The sequence below is a fragment of the Marmota flaviventris genome, chromosome 12, assembly GCF_047511675.1.
Source record: "Marmota flaviventris isolate mMarFla1 chromosome 12, mMarFla1.hap1, whole genome shotgun sequence".
NCBI lineage: Eukaryota > Metazoa > Chordata > Mammalia > Rodentia > Sciuridae > Marmota > Marmota flaviventris.
The window spans coordinates 21,330,497-21,350,023 of NC_092509.1; the positions used below are offsets into that span (position 1 = coordinate 21,330,497).

The 19,527-nt window shown below is 36.1% G+C and overlaps 1 protein-coding gene across 1 annotated transcript; it reads right to left on the reverse strand.

Moving 5' to 3' along the window:
- Positions 1–1,104: 1,104 nt before the first annotated feature.
- LOC114100208 (aldo-keto reductase family 1 member C1-like) lies at positions 1,105–19,253 on the reverse strand. The gene is made up of 9 exons (XM_027944842.2): positions 19,078–19,253; positions 17,245–17,412; positions 16,195–16,311; positions 15,439–15,516; positions 14,879–15,001; positions 12,218–12,324; positions 11,537–11,702; positions 5,694–5,779; positions 1,105–4,032 (listed from the first exon to the last, which is right to left on the reverse strand). Exons 1-9 carry the CDS (start codon positions 19,159–19,161, stop codon positions 3,990–3,992), a joined length of 972 nt encoding a protein of 323 aa, XP_027800643.2. The 5' UTR covers positions 19,162–19,253; the 3' UTR covers positions 1,105–3,989.
- Between the last annotated feature and the right edge of the window lie 274 nt (positions 19,254–19,527).

The window sequence follows — 19,527 nt, forward strand, 5'->3', positions numbered from 1 at the left end:
TAATTCCATTGCTCTTGGCATGGGGTCATTGTGGGAGGACTTAGTTGTGACTTATTCCTAGTCAATGCCATGTGAAATTATTTGTTCTGAGGGTCTAGGGAAGTTTTCTCTCATTCTAAGAAGAAGAATTTTCTTAAAAATAGCCCCCTGTTCTTGGAGTTGATATATCGTGTTGTATTGTAGGGTCGGAAATTGCTGAGGTTGTCCTTACCCAGCCTGAGAGTGAGAGTAGTTTAAAAAAGAAGAAGAAAGACCCAGGAAAAGATGGGAGGACATCTGGACCCTCAGTGGATGAATCTAGAGCTTCCCCTTCTTTGGGGCTTCTTGTCTTGGTAGTGATACATTTCTTTCAGGTTTAAACTCATTGAGATAGTTTTTTTTTTTTTTTTCAATTTAAACTTGCTATAATCTAATCAAACAATTTTCAGAGTTAATGATTTCCTTCTTACAATCTCCACCCTTGTATATTGACACAGTCCAGGAACATGCACAGTCTGTTAAATCTGCTGAGTCACCCCCTCCCCAGAGCATGCGCCCAATGGATTCTAGGAGCTAATACAGTACCAACTAGCATTAAAAAAAATAATAACACAGAAAAAGAAGTCATGTTAAAAATGGACCCAGTTTTCACCTCACTCATGGAGAAGCCACATCAGGGCAGTTTCTTCGATATCACTCATTCCATGAATCAAGAGTATAGGAGTTAGATTTGACTTGAAATTCCATGGGTTATGAATTCCATCAAATATCATAATTAAAACTCCACATGGATTCCCTTAAACACCTCTGCTTTTATTTTTTGCCCAGTTTTACATCCAGGGTAAAGCAGTGTTTCATCTCCCCTGCAGAAAGGTATTAGTCCTTTCTCTGCTTCCCCCAATTCCCCTGTTTTCTAAAGCATTCCAGTTCTAATCCTTGACCCATGTCACCCCTCAGCACCCCTATTCCTAACAGCCTTCTCAGTGAGGTTCAAGTGTATGCTTTTTCTTGTATATGTGGTACACTCATCCTAGAGAATTCAAAACAGTATATCTCCTAGGGAAAAATGTTGAAGCCAGCACACAATTTTCTTTTCTTTCTTTTTTTATTTTATTTTATTGGTAGTATTGAGCATCAAACCCAGGAGCACTCTGCCACATATTTGCATCTCCAGTATCCTCCCCACTTTTTAAGGATTTTATTTTGTGACTGAGTCTCACTACATTGCCCAGACTGGCCTTGAACTTGCCAATTCTCCTGTCCTAGCCTCCTGATTAGCTGCAATTCTAGGCATACACCATTACACCTGGCTAACAGATCATTATCAAAAATTTATTGATAATTTTGCTGAGCTCATATTTGCAGTTCTCTGCAAATGGACAAATCTCTTTTAGGGCAAATGAGTGAAGTAAAAATAGAAGTAATTATTTTCTTAAGGCAGATGAATGGCTATTTCTTAGGACTAAAGGATGCACTCTCTTTTTTTCTCCACCCTCTTCTCATTCCTGCTTTTCTATTTCCACCCTTCTCTCCTTCTCCATGCCCGTCTTCTCCTCCCTCTCCTGTAGGGCTAAACATTCCTCAAATCTCTGAGATCTGTTTGTTGTTCAACCCAATGGGAAATACACTGGGGAAACTTTGAATCCTTGCCAACTGTAAGAGCCCACACTGGTTGTGCCAAAGCCCCGTGTATGAGCCAGTGATTTCCTCAGTAAACTCAGGAGGCTGGAGGTTTCACAGCTGAACCTTGGAGAAAATACTGTGGACAGGGAGAGAAAAATAGGGTGCTCAGCATGTTGCTGAGTGAATTGTGGGAAAGAGCCACACAGTCCTCATTGACACTAGGCACATGAACTAAGTATAAGAGCTGTGCCTAAGGCTCCATTGACCACAGCATTTTGGTGACACTTCTCATTCCCCTTAGAACATTCAGTCTGCATCAAACTCTACCTCACCTTGGAGTTTATATCCACGCGATGTGGGAACTGGGCATTAATGTGCAGTCTGTGCATAAAGAGGGAGCTTGGGTGTATGTATGCTGGGCTAAGAGTAGGGACTTGGGTATAAATTCAGAGATTTTAATATATCCCAAGAGGATCATCCCATAAACCCTCTCTTTTATGGGTTCAGAGTATGATGTAATTAATACCCCTTCTCCTCTTTCAGTGCTATTCATCACCTATCTTTATTTTTCATATTCTGAAGAATATTGACCTTGAGATATTGACATTGCTACCAGAGTTTCCTCCTTTTAGGCAGGATGGCGAGGATTTCTGAATTTGGTAGAGGTGGTTTGGAAGCAGGGTCCACTATTTCTGGTTATTTTCCTTGCTTTTTCTCATATTAAAATAAAACAAATGCTTTACAATAAGGTTGTTTGGTTTTTTTGAAAATGAAAATAATCCTCACAAATTCCAAAAGTTTAGAAAATAAAAAACAATTGTGCATTTTCTCTGATGACTTCTCTAAGCAAACGTATGGGTTGTTGTGTGTGTTTTATTTATTTATAAACTTAAAGTCATCATCACCATATAGATTGTATGTCTTTCTTTTATTAACATAATTATTTATTCAATGATTCCAGTATACTTTGCTTATTCTAAAAATATGCACCTATTTAACTTGTTTAATTTCCTAATCATTAAAGCAAATTAGAGCATTTATATTAGTTGATTGTGTCACTCATTCTTTCATTCTTCCTACAAAACTTTACCTTACATCTTTTGTATTTCAGATGTTTTTTATGGATAAATAATCCAGGGGTAATTGTGCAGTCACAGAAGAATAACATACTAAGAGGTAACATATCCTCAGGTTCCAGGGATTTGGGCATGGGATAATTAAGGACCATGATTTAGTGTATCACACTAGCTATGTGATTATTCTGAGACAGCCAGGCCTGAGTTTCCTAATCATCCTGATAGAAATAATTGTATCAACAGGCCCTAGATACTTGAATCTATAAACTTTCATTTCAGAAAGGAAGGAGAAAACTACATCTATAAAAAATGTTGTTCTTTCAAGGCTGTTGTCCCTCTCAGCCCCCACAGGACTGTACTCATGCCTAGGACACACTTCTGGTGACCACTCCCATTTTTACTACCATTATGGTTTAGATATGTGGTATCCCCCAAAAGCTGATGTGTGAACAATGCAAGAAAGTTTAGAGGTGAAATGATGGGATTGTGAGCACCTTAACCTAATCAGTGCATTAATCCCCTGATAGGTATTAACTGATGATAACTGCAGGCAGGTGGGTATGGCTGGATGAGTTGGGTCATTAGGCCATGCCTTTGGGGTATATATTTTCTCTGTCTCTCTCCCTCTCTTTACTTCCTAGTATGCTGTTCTGAGCCACTTTCCTCTATGCAGTTTTCCACCATGATGTTCTGCCTCACCTTTACTCCCAAGGAATAGAGCCAGCTGTATGTGGACCCAGACCTCTGAAACCATGATCCCCCAAAATAAACTCTTCCTCCTTAAAATTATTCCTGTCAGGTCTTTTGGTTAGAACAGTAAAAAAAAAAATGCTGATTAAAACAACTACTTAAAACACATTGCACACTAAGTAATTCTGTGACTCTTTCCTTTCTTTCCCATGCCTCTATTCAGACTCCAGTTTCAAGAGTTCCATCATAGGTGTCTATTATTTCCTCTTCCCATTCTTTCAACCCCCATATAAGTTTACATATTCAAATTATGCTAAGTCATTAATTACATGTGCATTGCTCGGATTTCCTTCTCCCTCCAGCCCCCTTTCTCTCCACATTTCACCTAGATTTGCTGCTGGATGAGGTTTTAGTATTAAATAGGAAAATAACTTTATATTATTTTTTAAAGGCAACAAAAATTTAGCCCCTTTTCTTCCTGATATGTGAGCAGAGTTCCAGTGAACGTGAATTTGACAAACAGCATGGATTAGAAATGATGTGTCCAACCACCAGAGATGTCTCCCACATCAATATTGATTAGCAGGGGTTAAAGTCAAAGTGATGACAAAGGCCTCCATGTCAACATTCATCAAAATATGGATAATTGGGATGTCCGTAAAATCTACAATGAGAAAAAAAAATGTGCATAATATCAGCTCAGTGACTCCATTTCTAGAATGGTAAAGAGATTTCCAAAAGCATCCATTAGGTCATGTTTGATAATTTTGTTTCCTTAGAGCAAGGTTATAAGCTATGCCTTTCTTAATTTCATGAGCATGACATTATATTAAGTATTTTCTGGAAATCATAATTAAATTGTTCAAATTCTATTTTCTCACCTGGAATTTAATACAGAGAATACACCAAGGCAAAAATCTAAACATATTTTTATCCCCATTCACATCTGTCAGAACAGGAAAGTAGTTTCTCATCCCATCTTATTTCCTTCAGTTCTCAATGAAACTTCCAGTTCTCAATTTTCTCAAAGAAAATTGATTCTTCCTTGCTGAACAAGGACAAGTGCAGACATTGGTCAACACTGAGAAAATTATTTCAGGCTGTGTAAATTACTGCCTGCAACTTCACTTCCATTGTGCTAATTCATTAATTATTTACTTATTGCCCATCACACTCAGCATGTTCTGTTAAATTCATAAATGAAAAGAATTTCATTTATAACATAGAGTTCCAAATCCTAAGAGTTTACCATATAATTTGGGGAAGTGTAGACTTTACAAAGAAGATAAAATATAAAAATCATTATTTATTATAATGCTTAGGTAGCAATAATTATTCATTGCTTGCCACTCCCTCAATCTCTGATCTCTACATAACTCATCATCTTTCTCTGTACTAATAAAAATATTAGTAATGACATATCTACAAATTTTTGAGCACATACAATTTTATATTATGCTAATCTCTTTCATACAGTATCACATTTGTTTCTAATATGAATTAAATTCTCACAGGCAAGAGGAATCTGTTCTCCTGCTTACCTTCATAATATATTTTCTTTCTCAGATTTTGTAACCTCAGAGTATGAAGGAAGGGTAAAGATCATTTGTTGGCTATATATTCCCTTTACTAAGGCTTCGCCCCATGCTGTCCTTCAGTTTCAGTCTCTATTCTCTAACACTTCTTTATCCTCTGCATTGAGATTTCTGTATTTCAGGAAAATCAAAGCCCACTGTTTCTATTTATCCATTAATGACAGTTATTCTGTAGACAAAAGCAGTTTCTGTGTCTGAGCAAATGTGCAGCAAAAAGGAAGAGAGGGACTTGAAACTATCAAAGTCATTAAATTGAAAGAATCTAATGAACAATTTTATATGGAGGAGATGAGAGCTTCTAACCACAGGGTTGATGGAGATGCCCTTAACCTGATAAGAAATTAAGAGATAAGGGAGAAGATATAGAAAACTTGTTTTAAAAATACTTAATAACATTATATTGGTGATAACAAAAGTGTATATCCACTACAAACTCATAGGATAGAGAGACCTACTTTCAGGTGTACATTCAGCAATGATATTGGTTTATCTGGATCATTCCATGGAATGAGAAGTGCCCAGGTGCATGTGTGGAAGTCCATGCTGACTCTGGTTCCACTCACAGAACAGAGCTCTGGCAAGAATCTGAGACAAGAACTCATAAAAGCTCCTGTCTCATCCCTGACTCAAACTGGCCTCTGTCCTCCATGTATTGAGGTAGCTTTCAATAATGATGTTATATTCATCCCCAGAAATAAATTGAGGCACTATATTTATGAAAATTACTTACACATCCACAACAGGGTAGTATCGAACATTCCTATTGAGGTCATCTAAGATTTTCATGTCTTCTGGAGTCAATTGAAATTCAAAAACCTATCATAGAAGTAGATTTTCATTATTGTTATATTGCACATTGTCAATCTGAGAAATATAAATTACTCCAACTGAATGGTGCAGAGGCAATTTTTAGAACAGATGAGAAGGTCTGGGGAGGTTGTTTGCTAGGCAAGCACTTGTCCTTGATGCACAGTGTCCTGGGTTTGACCATGAACACAGCTAAATAAATAAATACAATTAATGAGAAGTTTCAAAAAGTTATTAAAGATATCAATAAAAACACTTCAGCTGTTAAAGAACACCATGTGAAAAAGAGAAATCCAAGTCTTTATATAATACATTGAAATCACTTTATACTACAGATGAAATATCTTAAAAGAAGATTACATTAAGTTCTGAACAATATGATTTAGTAAGATTTGTGTCTGGATTTCTATATCCTATTAATAATCAGAATAAAAAGATTTTTCCTATAATTGAAGTCTTAAATTGTCCAAAACAAATGATGTTATCATCATCAAATAGTATCAAAGCTGTATTGAAAATTATCTCATTGTCTAAATTAGTGTTAGTTAAGACAAAAAAAAAGATGATCACTGCCAGGCATAGTGGTGCACACCTGTAATCCCAGTGATACAGGAGGATTTGCAAGTTCAATGTCAGCCTCAGTAACTTAGCAAGGCCCTAAGCATCTTAGTCAGACTCTGTCTCAAATTAAAATATGAGAAAGAATGGAGATGTGGCTCAGTGGCTAAGTGCCACTGGGTTCAATCCTCATGAAAGAAAGAAAGAAAGAAAGAAAGAAAGAAAGAAAGAAAGAAAGAAAGAAAGAAAGAAAGAAAGATGCTAGCATGTTGAAACTAATGGATCCATAAATCTATAGGAATACTCTAAAATGGGATGGAGATGTCAAAAATATAGGTAAGAGATGTTCATTAGATTACTCTTTAAATTTTCCTGTATACTGGGAAATTTTCAAAATTAGAAGAAAAACTTATTAGAAGAAAATCAAAATCATTGATTTTCTGTTATTAGACATAGACTGGAAGATAGGATTAAAAAAATAAAGACCCAACAATACTCTGTCTGCAAGAGACTCACCTCCTAGGAAAAACAACCACAGACTGAAGGATGGGAAAAACCATATCACTCATGTGAATCACGTAAACAAGATGGATTTCCATCTTCAAATCAGATAAGTGGACTTCAAGCCAAAATTAATCAGAAGGGACAAAGAAAGACATTTCATACTGCTGAAGGGAACTATACATCAACAAGGCATAATAATTGTAAATATCTATGGCCCAAACAACGGAGCATCTACATACATCAAACAAATTCTTCACAATTTGAAGAATCAAATAGATCACAGAACAATAATATTGGGTGACTTTAACTTTCCTCTCCCACCACTTAATAGATCTTCCAAACAAAAACTAAGTAAAAGATATAGAACTAAAAATTCAATCAATAATTTAGACTTAACAGACATATATAGAATATTCCGTCCATCAACACGTGAATACACTTTTTTTTCATCAGCACATGCATCCTTCTCTACAACAAACCATATATTATTCCACAAAGCAATTATTAGTAAATACAAAAGAATAGAGACACTACCCTGCATTTTATCAGATCATAATGGAATGAAATTACAATTCAATGATAAACTAAAAATTAAAGCTACTTCAACACCAGGAGACTAAAAAAATATGCTATTGAATGATGAATGGATAGCAGAAGAAATCGGAGATGAAATTTAAAAAAAATACTTAAAGGTAAATGAGAACACTGATACAACATATCAAAACCTTTGGGACACTATGAAGGTAGTACTGACAGGAAAGTTCATTGCATTGAGCTCATTCATTAAAAGAACAGAAAATCAATGAATGAATGAGCTAATATTACATCTCAAAGCCCTAGGGAAAAAATAAGAACAAATCAACACCAAAAATATTAGAATAGAGACAATATTTAAAAACAGAGTTGAAATTAATAAAATTAAAACAAAAGAAACAATTCAAAAAATTGGCAAAACAAAAAGTTGGTTCTATGAAAAAATAATAAAATTGATAAACCATCAGCCATGTTAATAAAGAGAAAGAGAGAAAAAACTCAAATTACTAAATTCATAATAAAAAAGGAAATATTACACTGACACTACTGAAATAAAGAAGATAATAAAAATTATTTGGAAAACTTATACTCCAATAAAATAGAAAATCTTGAAGACATCAACAAATTTCTAGAGTCATATGATCTACCCAAACTGAATCAGGAGGATATATACAATTTAAACAGATCAATTCTAGCAATGAAATAGAGGATGCAATCAAAAGCCTACCAACCAAGAAAAGCCCAGGAACAGACTGATTCACAACCACATTCTACAAGATTTTCAAAGAACTAATACCAATACTCCTCAAATTATTCCATGAAATAGTAAAAGAGGGAACCTTTCCAAACTCATTCTATAAGTCTAGTATCACTGTGAGAGCAAAACTGGACAAAGTCACATAAAGAAAAGAAAACTTCAGACCAAAATCCCTGTTGAACTTAAATGCAAAACTTCTCAAAAAAGTTCTGGCAAATCAAATACAAAAACATATTAAAAATATAGTGGACCACAATCAACTGGGGTTCATCCCAGGGATGCAGGGTTGGTTCAACATACAGACATCAATAAATGTAATTCATCACATCAATAGACTGAAAGATAAGAATCACATGATCATCTCAATAGATGCATAAAAAGCATTTGACAAAATACAGCACAACTGCATGCTCAAAACACTAGAAAAACTAGAGATAATAGGAACATAGCTCAATATTGTAAAAGCTATCTAAGCTAAGCCCAAGGCCAACATTATTCTAATTGGAGAAAAATTGAAAGTGTTCCCTCTAAAAACTGGAACAAGACAGGGATGCCCTCTTTCACCACTTCTATTTAACATAATTCCTGAAACACGGACCAGAGCCATTACACAGATGAAAGAAATTAAAGGAGTACAGATAGGTAAAGAAGAACTCAAATTAGCACTATTTGCTGACAATATGATTCTATACCTAGAAAACCCAAAATATTCCACCAGAAAACTTCTAGAACTAGTAAATGAATTCAGCAAAGTATCAGGATATAAAACCAACATTCATAAATCAAATGCATTTCTGTACATCAGTGATGAATCCTCTGAAAAGGAAATAAGGAAAACTACCCCATTTACAAAATAAAAAATAAAATACTTGGGAATCAACTTAATGAAAAAGGTAAAAGACCTCTACAACAAAAACTAAAGAACCCTAATGAAAGAAATTAAAGAAGACCTTAGAAGATGGAAAGATCTATCTTGCTCTTGGATAGGCAGAATTAATATTATCAAATTGACTATACTACCAAAAGCAGTATACAGATTTAATGCAATTCAAATCAAAATCCCAATGGCATTCCTCATATAAATAGAAAAGGCAATCATGAAATTCATCTGGAAAAATAAAGAGACCCAGAATAGCTAAAGCTATCCTTAACAGGAAGAGTGAAGCAGGTAGCATCACTATACCAGACCTTAAACTATACTACAGAGCAATAATAACAAAAACAGCATGATATTGACCAGTGGTACAGAATAGAGGACACAGAGACTAACCCACAAAATAACAATTATCTTATATTAGACAAAGGTGCCAAAAACATGCACTGGAGAAAAGACAGCCTCTTCAACAAATGGTGCTGGGAAAACTGGAAATTCCTATATAACAAAATGAAATTAAACCCCTGTCTCTCACCATGCACAAAACTCAACTCAAAATGGATCAAGGACTTAGGAATAAAACCATAGACCCTGTGTCTAATAGAAGAAAAGGTAGGCCCTAATCTCCATCATATGGAATTAGGCCCCAACTTCCTTAATAAAACTACTATGGTGCAAGAGTTAAAATCAAGAATCAATAAATGGGATGGACTCAAACTAAAAAAAAAAAAAAAAAAAAAAAACAACTCAAAGCAAAAGAAACAATCTGTGAGGTGAATAGAGAGCCTACATATTGGGAGCAAATCTTTACCCCTCACACATCAGATAGAGCCCTAATTAATCTCTAGGATATATGAAGAATTCAAAAAGCTAAGCACCAAAAAAAAAAAACCCAACCAATAAATGGGTCAAGGACCTGAACAGACATTTCTCAGAAGAAGATATACAATCAATCAACAAATATATGAAAAATGTTCAACATCTCTAGCAATTAGAGAAATGAAAATCAAAACTACTCTAAGATTTCATCTCACCCCAGTCAGAATGGCAGCTATTAAGAATACAAATAGGGCTGGGGTTGTGGCTCAGTGGTAGAATGCTTGCCTAGCATGTGTGATGCCCTGGGTTCAATCCTCAGCACCACATAAAAATAAATAAATAAATAAAAGTATTGTGTACAACTAAAAAAAAATAAATATTTTAAAAAAATAATACAAACAACAAAAAGTGTTGGCAAGGATGTGGGGGAAAGGGCACACTCATAAATTGTTGGTGGGACTGCAAATTGGTGCAACCACTATGCAAAATATGGAGAATCCTTGGAAAACTGGGAATGGAACCACCATTTGACCCAGCTATACCACTCCTGGGAATAGAACCAAAAGACTTAAAAATCAGCATACTATAGTGACACAGCTACATCAATGTTCATAGCAGCTCAATTCACAATAGCTAAACTATGAAACCAACCTAGATGCCCTTCAGTAGATGAATAGATAAAGAAAATGTGGGATATATACACAATGGAATATTATTCAGCATTAAAACAGAATAAAATCATGGCATTTTCAGGTAAATGGATAGAGCTGGATAATATAATGCTAAGTGAAATTAGCCAATCCCAAAAACCAAATGCCAAATGATTTCTCTGATTTAAGGATGCTGATTCATAATATTCTGCAGGGGGTAGAGTGGAAGGATTGAATGAACTCTAGACAGGGCAAAGGGGAAAAGAAGAGGAGGGGAAGAGAGGGGGCATAGGGGTAGGAAAGGTGGTGGGAATGTGATGGTCATCATTACCCTAAGTACATGTGTGAAGACATAAAAGATGTGTACAACCAGAGATAAAAAAAAAATGTGCTCTATAAGTGTAATATGAATTGTAATGCATTCTATTGTCATATATAAAAAATTAAAATTTTTTTAAAAATTTAAAAATACAGCACACCTTCATGTTCAAAATACTAGAAAAAGTAGAGATAATAGGAACATAGGTCAATATTGTAAAAGCTATCTATGCTAAGCCCAAGGCCAACATCATTCTAAATGGAGAAAAAAATGAAAGCATTCCCTCTAAAAACTAGAACAAAACAGGGATGCTCTCTTTCACCAATTCTATTCAACATCCTTGAAACTCTAGCCAGAGCAATTACAGAGATGAAAGAAATTAAAGGGATACGAATAGGAAAAGAATAACTCAAATTATCACTATTTGCTGATGACATAATTCTATACTTAGATTGAAAATCACCTAATTCAGCATCTTCATTTAAAAAAAAAATGTGATTTGCACAGGATTGCACAAAACACTGCTGACTTAATATTGAAACCCGAGCCTCCGTTTTCTGTCCAATCCTAACAATCTCCAGTCATGTTGTCTTCCTATTGCCCTGGCAGGATGAAGAAAATGGTAGAAATATATCACACATGCATCAACAAAAACAGAGAAGCTAGCTCATCATAAATATGTTGAGAGTTTAAAAAGCACACATGCAAAGGATACTGCATAGGAACCCTGAAACCCAGAGCCCCTCAACACCTGCATGTTCTCTTTGATCCTCTTCTCATTGAAACTCTTGACCAGGACCACAACCCCACGCTGCAGCTGATAGCGGAGGGCAATCAAGGCTGGAGTTCGCTTGTGCTTTTTTGCCAAGGAACCAAGAACTGGATCATCCAAAAGAACAGGGGTGTTCTGGTCAGTCCTGGAAGAAAAGGCAGAGATACCGGAGTCCTGAGACTGAGTATTTACTTTGTTAGGAGGCTCCAAAATAGACCAAGCTCTGTTTAGACCACTCTAGACCAGGGATCCTCAAATGTAGTCCCTGGACTGGCAGCATCAGTGTCATAGGGGATCCACTCACAAATGCAAGTTCTCCCCGGTCCTTGAGCCCTTCCATGGGTAACCCTACAAAACAAACTGAACATGGTGGCATGCACCTGTGATCCCAGCAACCTGGAAGGCTGAGGCAGGAGCACTGCAAGATTTAAGGTCAGCCTCAGCAATTTAACAAGACCCCATCTCAACAAAATTTTATAAAAGGGCTTGGGATGTAGCTCAGAGGTAGAGAGTCCTTGAGTTCAATCCTCAGTACAGAAAGAAAGGGAGAGGGGTAGAAAGAAAAGGAGAAAAGAAGGAAGAAAACATTATAATAGAAATATAATAATAGAAATATTTCGTCACTGATGATGTTTTAGGTGAGCTTCTTGTCCTTATTACCATCTGTCTCGGGTACTTCCCACAGCACCATAAGCAACCAAAACAATGTCTTTTGACTTGCAGAAGTCCAACAGTTTTCTCTGGTTGAGAAAAGGATGACATTCTACCTGTGGTGGACAAGACAGAGGGTATCAGATTCTACTAAATGCTAATGTTAATATGAAAACAAATTGTCAAAGTAACAGAAACTGATTTTTTTTAAAAAACTATAATATAAAATTTGAGGTGAAAAAATTAACATCAAGTAGCAATGCGCTTTTTAAATATTAATTCAGTACTTCTATACTATACCCTGAAATTTTTTTTTCTTTTTGAGGCATTTCTAAGAAGAAACAACTTTGTGGACCAGATCTTGGGTGCTAAATACCCTTTTCAACTGTAAGGAGACATGCATAATTCCAGATCTGGAATAGGAAAGAATTCTTCCAACCTTGAACACCAAATCATGCCAAAAACAAAAATTTGGTCAAAGATTCATGAGGGCAAGTCTGAAAGACAAAGTACCATGGATAGGGATCTCTCTAGTGATAGCTGAATAGATTTCTGCTCCAAAGCAATAATGAACAAAATAGGATCATTTCTAACACATATTGTAAATAAAGGTGTTAATGCCCATAGTAATAGAGAGAACAAAAATACTTGCCCCTACTGATGCTTATTATTACAGTAACTCTACACAATGTAAATAAAGGCAAGCTATTAAGGATTCCACTATTTTAAAGGAAAAAGTTGCAGTTTATCTTTTAAAAAAAACATTTTTTAAAAATCCTAATTTATTTATTTTTTTCACATGTTGATGAACCTTTACTTTATTCATTTATTTATATGTGATGCTGAGAATCGAACCCAGTGCCTCACACATGCTAGGCAAGTGCTCTACCACTGAGCCACAACCCCAGCCCTGCAGTTTATCCTGATATGATATGTTGAAATTTTGTACAAGAAAGTGTCAGGCACAAATAAGAGTCAAAAATGAAAATAATTGTTCACAAACCCCTATATAACAAATGAATTTAGACAAAAATGATCAATAGATATTCAACTAGTGGGTCATACCTGTCATGGAACACGATTTCCTCTGTTGATAATTTTCACTCAATAGGTCTTTACTAATTCAAGGGGGGGGACACACATTTATCAAAAAGAAAATCTGGCTACCACTAGCTGAGCCAAGAAATCACAATTAGTATCACCCACAGTGGGGTGATCTGTCATTACGTGCTTCCTCCTGGGCTGAACATGATGGTGACTCTTTTTTTTTTTTTGCCGAAAATGGTTAACACCAGTATAATAAAGCATTTGGACCTAATTTCTCATTTATAAAACTTGAAATAGAGAAACAAACTATCATTACAAGAACATAATCTAACAAATCTGAAATATTTGTCAAATCCTGTCCAGATATCCTGGGGAAAAAGAATTGGTGGTAATTCTAGGTTAAAAGAGCTTGAACAAAAGAAAAGAGCTTGACAAGGATTATGTGTGAACTACAATGATATCCTGGTTTAAAAAGTATACAAGACATTTTGGGGAAGCCATGGGAAATGTGAAGGTGGTCCAGATATTATATGGTATCAGGGAATAATTGATAACTTCCATAGATCTAATAATGCAACGGTGACTCTGGCAGAGAGGATCTTTATTCCTAGCAGATGTCTTCTGAGGTCTGTAGGAGTGAACACTTGTGCATAGGACATATTATCAAGACATTCAGCGAAATATTCTATGCATGTGTACAGCTGTAACCTCATCACCTACCTACACATGACAATGTGGCAAACATCAACAATTTTGGATATAGTTGGACACAGAAGTTCTGTGTCATCCTTTCAAACATTCTAAAGGCTTGAGAGTGGGCATTGTTCAAAAAATAAGGGTGAGGTTAGTATTAAAATCACATTAGCTTTTAGCATTTACATCTGGAGATCACAAGGTTCTATCATTATATAACAAATTCATGAATTTTTTAAGCTATATTTTTCAATCAAAGACCCATACTCCATGACTGGAATTTGTTAAAAACAATAACTTAGAGTACAGGACCAGGAACAGAATAGATGTGCTTAAATAGCTGATTTGATGTCAGAAAGAAAGAAGGAGAAACTAAATGTGGTCAGGCACAGGGTCAGGTCTGTGTTCTGCTCAAAATCCCTCAGGGTTGATTTCATCCACTATTAGTATCCCCACAACCGCTCCTTCTAAGCCAGATGGTGTAAATTGCACATCTGAACCCCCTAGGAAAAAACCTTTTCCATTGCTCTGCGTTTATTTCCGTTGTCCTTAGTTACTGCCCCACTCCATGTTTTCATGCCATTTCTTTCTCTACATGGTGCTCCCCACAGGCCTTCTGTCTACACTGTCATTGGTCATCCTTCATAGCTCAGGCTAAGCCCACCACTCCAAGTCTAAATAACTTCTACCTCCCTTCACCTTTACCTCTCTTTACTTCATAAACACAGCTTCTCCCAAGATGTTCCCAGTGTTTCGCTAAGGTATTGTCAAGGAGAGTCATAACTGAGCATCCTGTAAGCCCATACAGACAGAGGCTCTGTCTGCAGAATCTTCTAGTCCACAAAGGTACCACGCACAGGACAGGATGGCCAATGGAAGCCCGTCAGTAGCACAGGAAGAACAAAAGGAGAGAAGCCGGAGGGTGCTCACCTGGTTGCAGACAGGCTTGTATTTGAGCCCTGGTTTGTTCAGGATCATCTCCAGATGCTGGCAGTTAAAATTAGACACCCCAATGGACTTTGTCAACCCTGCATCCTTACACTTCTCCATGGCCTGGGGAGGAAGGTGTTGTGAAGAATAGTTCTTGAAGTTGTCAACAAATATGCCAGAAAGAATTGCTAAGAGGAAAAATGTGAAGAAATACCAACAAAGCCACTAGTATTGATGTCTAGATGAGGAAACGTTGCCAAGAAAATGGGAGAAAAACATAATGACACAAGAGAGAATCCCTGTGTCCTCCTTAGAAAATGGGAGAGATTACTTACTATGGACAGAAAGAGATGCCTATCCCCACTCTCCTCACTCCTTCCCCATTTCTCCCTATTACTCTCCAGTAATGCTTTCCTCCCAACCACTGCATCAAAACAACCCTCATGAAGGCCGTGGATGTGGAAGTCCAGCAGTGTATATCCCATTGTCAGAGGTGCAGGTCAGACCTGACTCTTCCTCTACCAACTTGCCCCTCCGCACTCTCTCCTCCAAGTACTCACCTCCCATGTGTCACAGAGATCCACTGCTTCAGATATTGCTTTTCCTTGTTCATCTTTGGGTGATAATGACATCCCAGACTGGAATAGAAGCCGTCATTTTAGAGATTTCACCAAACTGTGTTGCAACAATTAACTATGCTGCCAGGTACTTTGGTGGGGGGGAGGGTGCATGGGACATTAAATTTTCATAAAGTAGGTGGAGCTATATTCTAGATCCTGGTATTTGTAAAATATTTTGCATTTGAAGTGGTAAGGAATGTCCTTTGGAGACAGGTTTTCCCTTAATCCTTTAGATCTTTCATATGTATAATAAATACTATTTCCTCAGGTCCTGGTGGGGGTTTCATAGAACTTCTGTTAATTTTTTTCAGCCCCTATACTTTCCTTTGGAAAACACTTCTCCCTCATTGGGAAAGGCCATAAATAATTACATAGCCTTGATATCCAGTGATAAATGGCTTTTGTCCATGACCCAGGTGAAAGGATCCGAAATCCTTATGCCCCTGGACATATGATGGTCCACGAGCACGCATATGAACCAAGCAGGGTCAGTATCTTGGTGGGGGTTTTTTTTAGATTAATATGGGTGTCAGAAAGCCAAAGTAACTCTCAAGTGTTACCATCAATGAGTCTTAAACTGCCCCAAGGCATTATTTTTTACCAATGAAAAATGATGAGATGAAAATGAAGCCAACGTGTTGGAATGCAGGGATAAGGGAAGGTGGAAAGGAAACAAGTTACACCCAAACCCCTTACCTGCAAAGGTAGAGGAAAATGAATGAGAAAGAGGTCAACATAGTCCAGCTGAAGTTTTTTCAGTGACTGTTCCAAGGATGGTTGGACTAAATCTGGTTTATGAAAAGTGGACCAAAGCTGCAGAGGTTAAAGAATGAAATTTGGAATTAATACTCTAGCCAGTTTTGTTGACAAAATTTTCTCATCTAGACATCAATACCAGCTGGTTTGTTGGTATTTCTTTACGGTTTTCCTTTTAGCAATTCTTTATGGCATATTTGTTGACAAATGCATGAGTTTTGTTTTTACCTAATGCAGAGACATTTTTCTGCTGGTTGGAAACTGTTGACCATCAGGGAAATATAACTCTCTCCTTTGTTTCTTTTCATCTGTCTTGAACATATAAACCTTACTATTTGGCTATTGTCCATATACCTACTGAACACAGAATGAAGTGATCCAAGAGATAAAGTTCTTTCTCAAATAACAATGCCCATTATCTAAATTATGTTTGATTGAGTTACAAAATAGTGAACAAACTTAGTCTAAATCTCTTAGTTATTCTACCAGATGGGGAAGAATTTGTATCCTTTTTATTTATAGAGTTGAAGAAACTGTTTAGAACAGGTTAACACATGCAGAACACAGTATAACACAATATAGATATGTCTTTTTGATACTAAACATCTCTCTTATATTGCTGTCTCTGATTAACAAAGTAAACATTGAGATTCAGAATAACAGATTTTAGAAAGTCACCAAGAAGATAAGAAAAGCCATTATCTGGTCATAATTCTGATTATGTAGTCCATGATGAATCACACTGCTTTGATCTGATATTCGTAAAAGTAAAACAACTTCACATTATAGTCATAAATTTGGGCCCTCCAATGATGTGAAAGACACCATCTTTAACTGTTTTCTTTCCTAGTTTTAATACAAAAACTTGTAAATAAAAGTTGTACTAATAAGCAATAACTTACCAAAAAGCTACTGATCCAATCATATATTGCCATCTGCACACAATGGCATTAAATAAGTATGCACATAAATACAGAACATATGTAATACCTTTGAAGTGTAGAATATGTCTTCTCTCTTCACAGTGCCATCTGCAATCTTGCTTCTAATGGCCAATCCTACCTCCTCTTCTACTTGGTATACATAAGCAGAATCAATATGGCGGAACCCAGCTTCTATTGCTAATTTGGTGGCCTTTATTACCTCACTCTTAGGAACCTGGAAGAACAATCCAAAGAAGTATTTGAAGACCCATGCAATGAGAAGAATTTCAAATAGAAACAGTGGACTTCATGTGAATAAATTTCTCCTTATGTTATGGGGTAATTATGTATAAGTGGTAAAAAAAAAAAAAATCTCAATTTACCTGGATCTTTCCCAGTAGAAAGAAAGTTTGGGCATCCCAAGAACACTTTCAGTCCTGAGCAATCATTAGTTGATATTCTTTGGCATTTGAGCTTCCAAAGAATATGTCCAGGCTCAGTGATTTGTTTGAAGGATTCACATTCAGCATATTTTTAGTTAATGCTACTATTTATATAGTTAATAAAATAAAATCATTTCAAAATAAAATCATTTCAAAAAACAAAGTCATGGGATGGAATATAGAAGAAATTTGATACAAAATTCAATGACTTCTCCCCCAGTACATTGACACCCAACACAATAAGTTCCTGTGGCATTCAATTTTGAGAAAGAATGGGAAATCATCTTCAAGAAAAGCTGTTCAGAGACTAAATTCCTCATTTTTCTTTAATAGCTGGTTTCACAGACACTTTCTATTAGCACATACAAAGCTTCCAGTTTCCCAAGAAAAACAGAGACATAAACCCTAATATTTGTATATATAGTTAAGATAGAATCATCTTTATCATCAGTTAGAAAATGGTGAGAAACCCAAGTTACTTGCTAGACTGGTACCAATTTGAAAATAAACAATTCTATTTATAACAGTCCCTTATGTTATCTTTTTTCTAAATAGCCATTCTCACTAAAGAACAGGTCTACATACTAGGAATAAAGATTTGTAAAATACGGATACTGACATCCTCATTTTATTGTGTCCCACTTAAGTGGCATATCCCAGACATTGCATTTTTTTGACAAAATGAAGGTTGTGGCAACCTTGGGTGGAGCAAGTCTATTGGCACCATTTTAAAATGTTGCATTTTGAAAAAATCTCACAATATTTCAAACTCTATTCTACATCTTGAAAATTCTCACAAATATCTCAAACTTTTCATATTCATTATGGGTATAATGGTTAAACTTTGGTCAGTGATATTTGATATTGCTATTGTAATTATTTGGGGTGCCATGAACCAAACCCACATAAGACAATAAACATTGGGAAAATACCTCATGGGTTCTAACTGTTCTACCAACTGTATATTCCCCCCACCTCTCCCCTTTCTCCCTGTCTCTCTACAATGCCCCTTAAATGTTCAACTGAAAGGAAGAGTTGCATGCCTCTCATATAAAATCAAAAGCTAGAAATGTTGAAGCATAGTGAGGAAGATATGTGGAAAACCAAGATCGGTCATAAATTAGGGTTTTTTTGTTCAGTTAGCCAAGTTGTTATGCAATGGAAAAATTTTTGAAAGTCCTGCTCCAGTAACAGAGATGATAAGAAAGCAAAACTGTTTTCTTTATTGCTGGTATGAAAAGCCCAGAATAATCAATAGGCGTTCACAGGATCATACCACAATGCAGAGTATAGTATGATATCCTTCTCTCTGGAATATGGATTAGCTCCAGCCTGGAGAACTGATGACCAGGTGATTTCCCCCTAAATCACACAAACTTGAAAATTCAAGCCAACATTCACTCATCTTAAAACTTTTCTTTTTTTACAGACCCTGAAGCCCAAGACACTACTGTTACCTTATCAGGTACACTGGTGCCAAATCCTATTACAGGAATGAAATAGCCATCATTTAGTGCCACACACTGATGTTTGTGATCCATAGCTGTCACTCCACTGGCTAAGCACACACTATTCTGTCTTCTGCCTTCACAGGTTATATTAACCACAAACAGGCTATGTTGCGTCTTCCTGTTCAAAGTTTATGGGTGAAGTGACATGGAGGAGGAGCAAGTTTAAAGAAGTATTCCACAAAAATAAAACAGCATTAGAGACAGTTTACTTTTTTTATAAAAGTGGGTTCTTAAGAAAATTATCAAATAGTAATAATCATTAATTTCTTGCAAAAGAAATTTTTGTAATCAGAGTCCCCACGTTATTGCAAATTATTATAAGACATTTGGTGATGATTATCGGCCATGCATTAAATAAGCAAAAAATACCAGCTACCAATTTCTTTGATATGATGA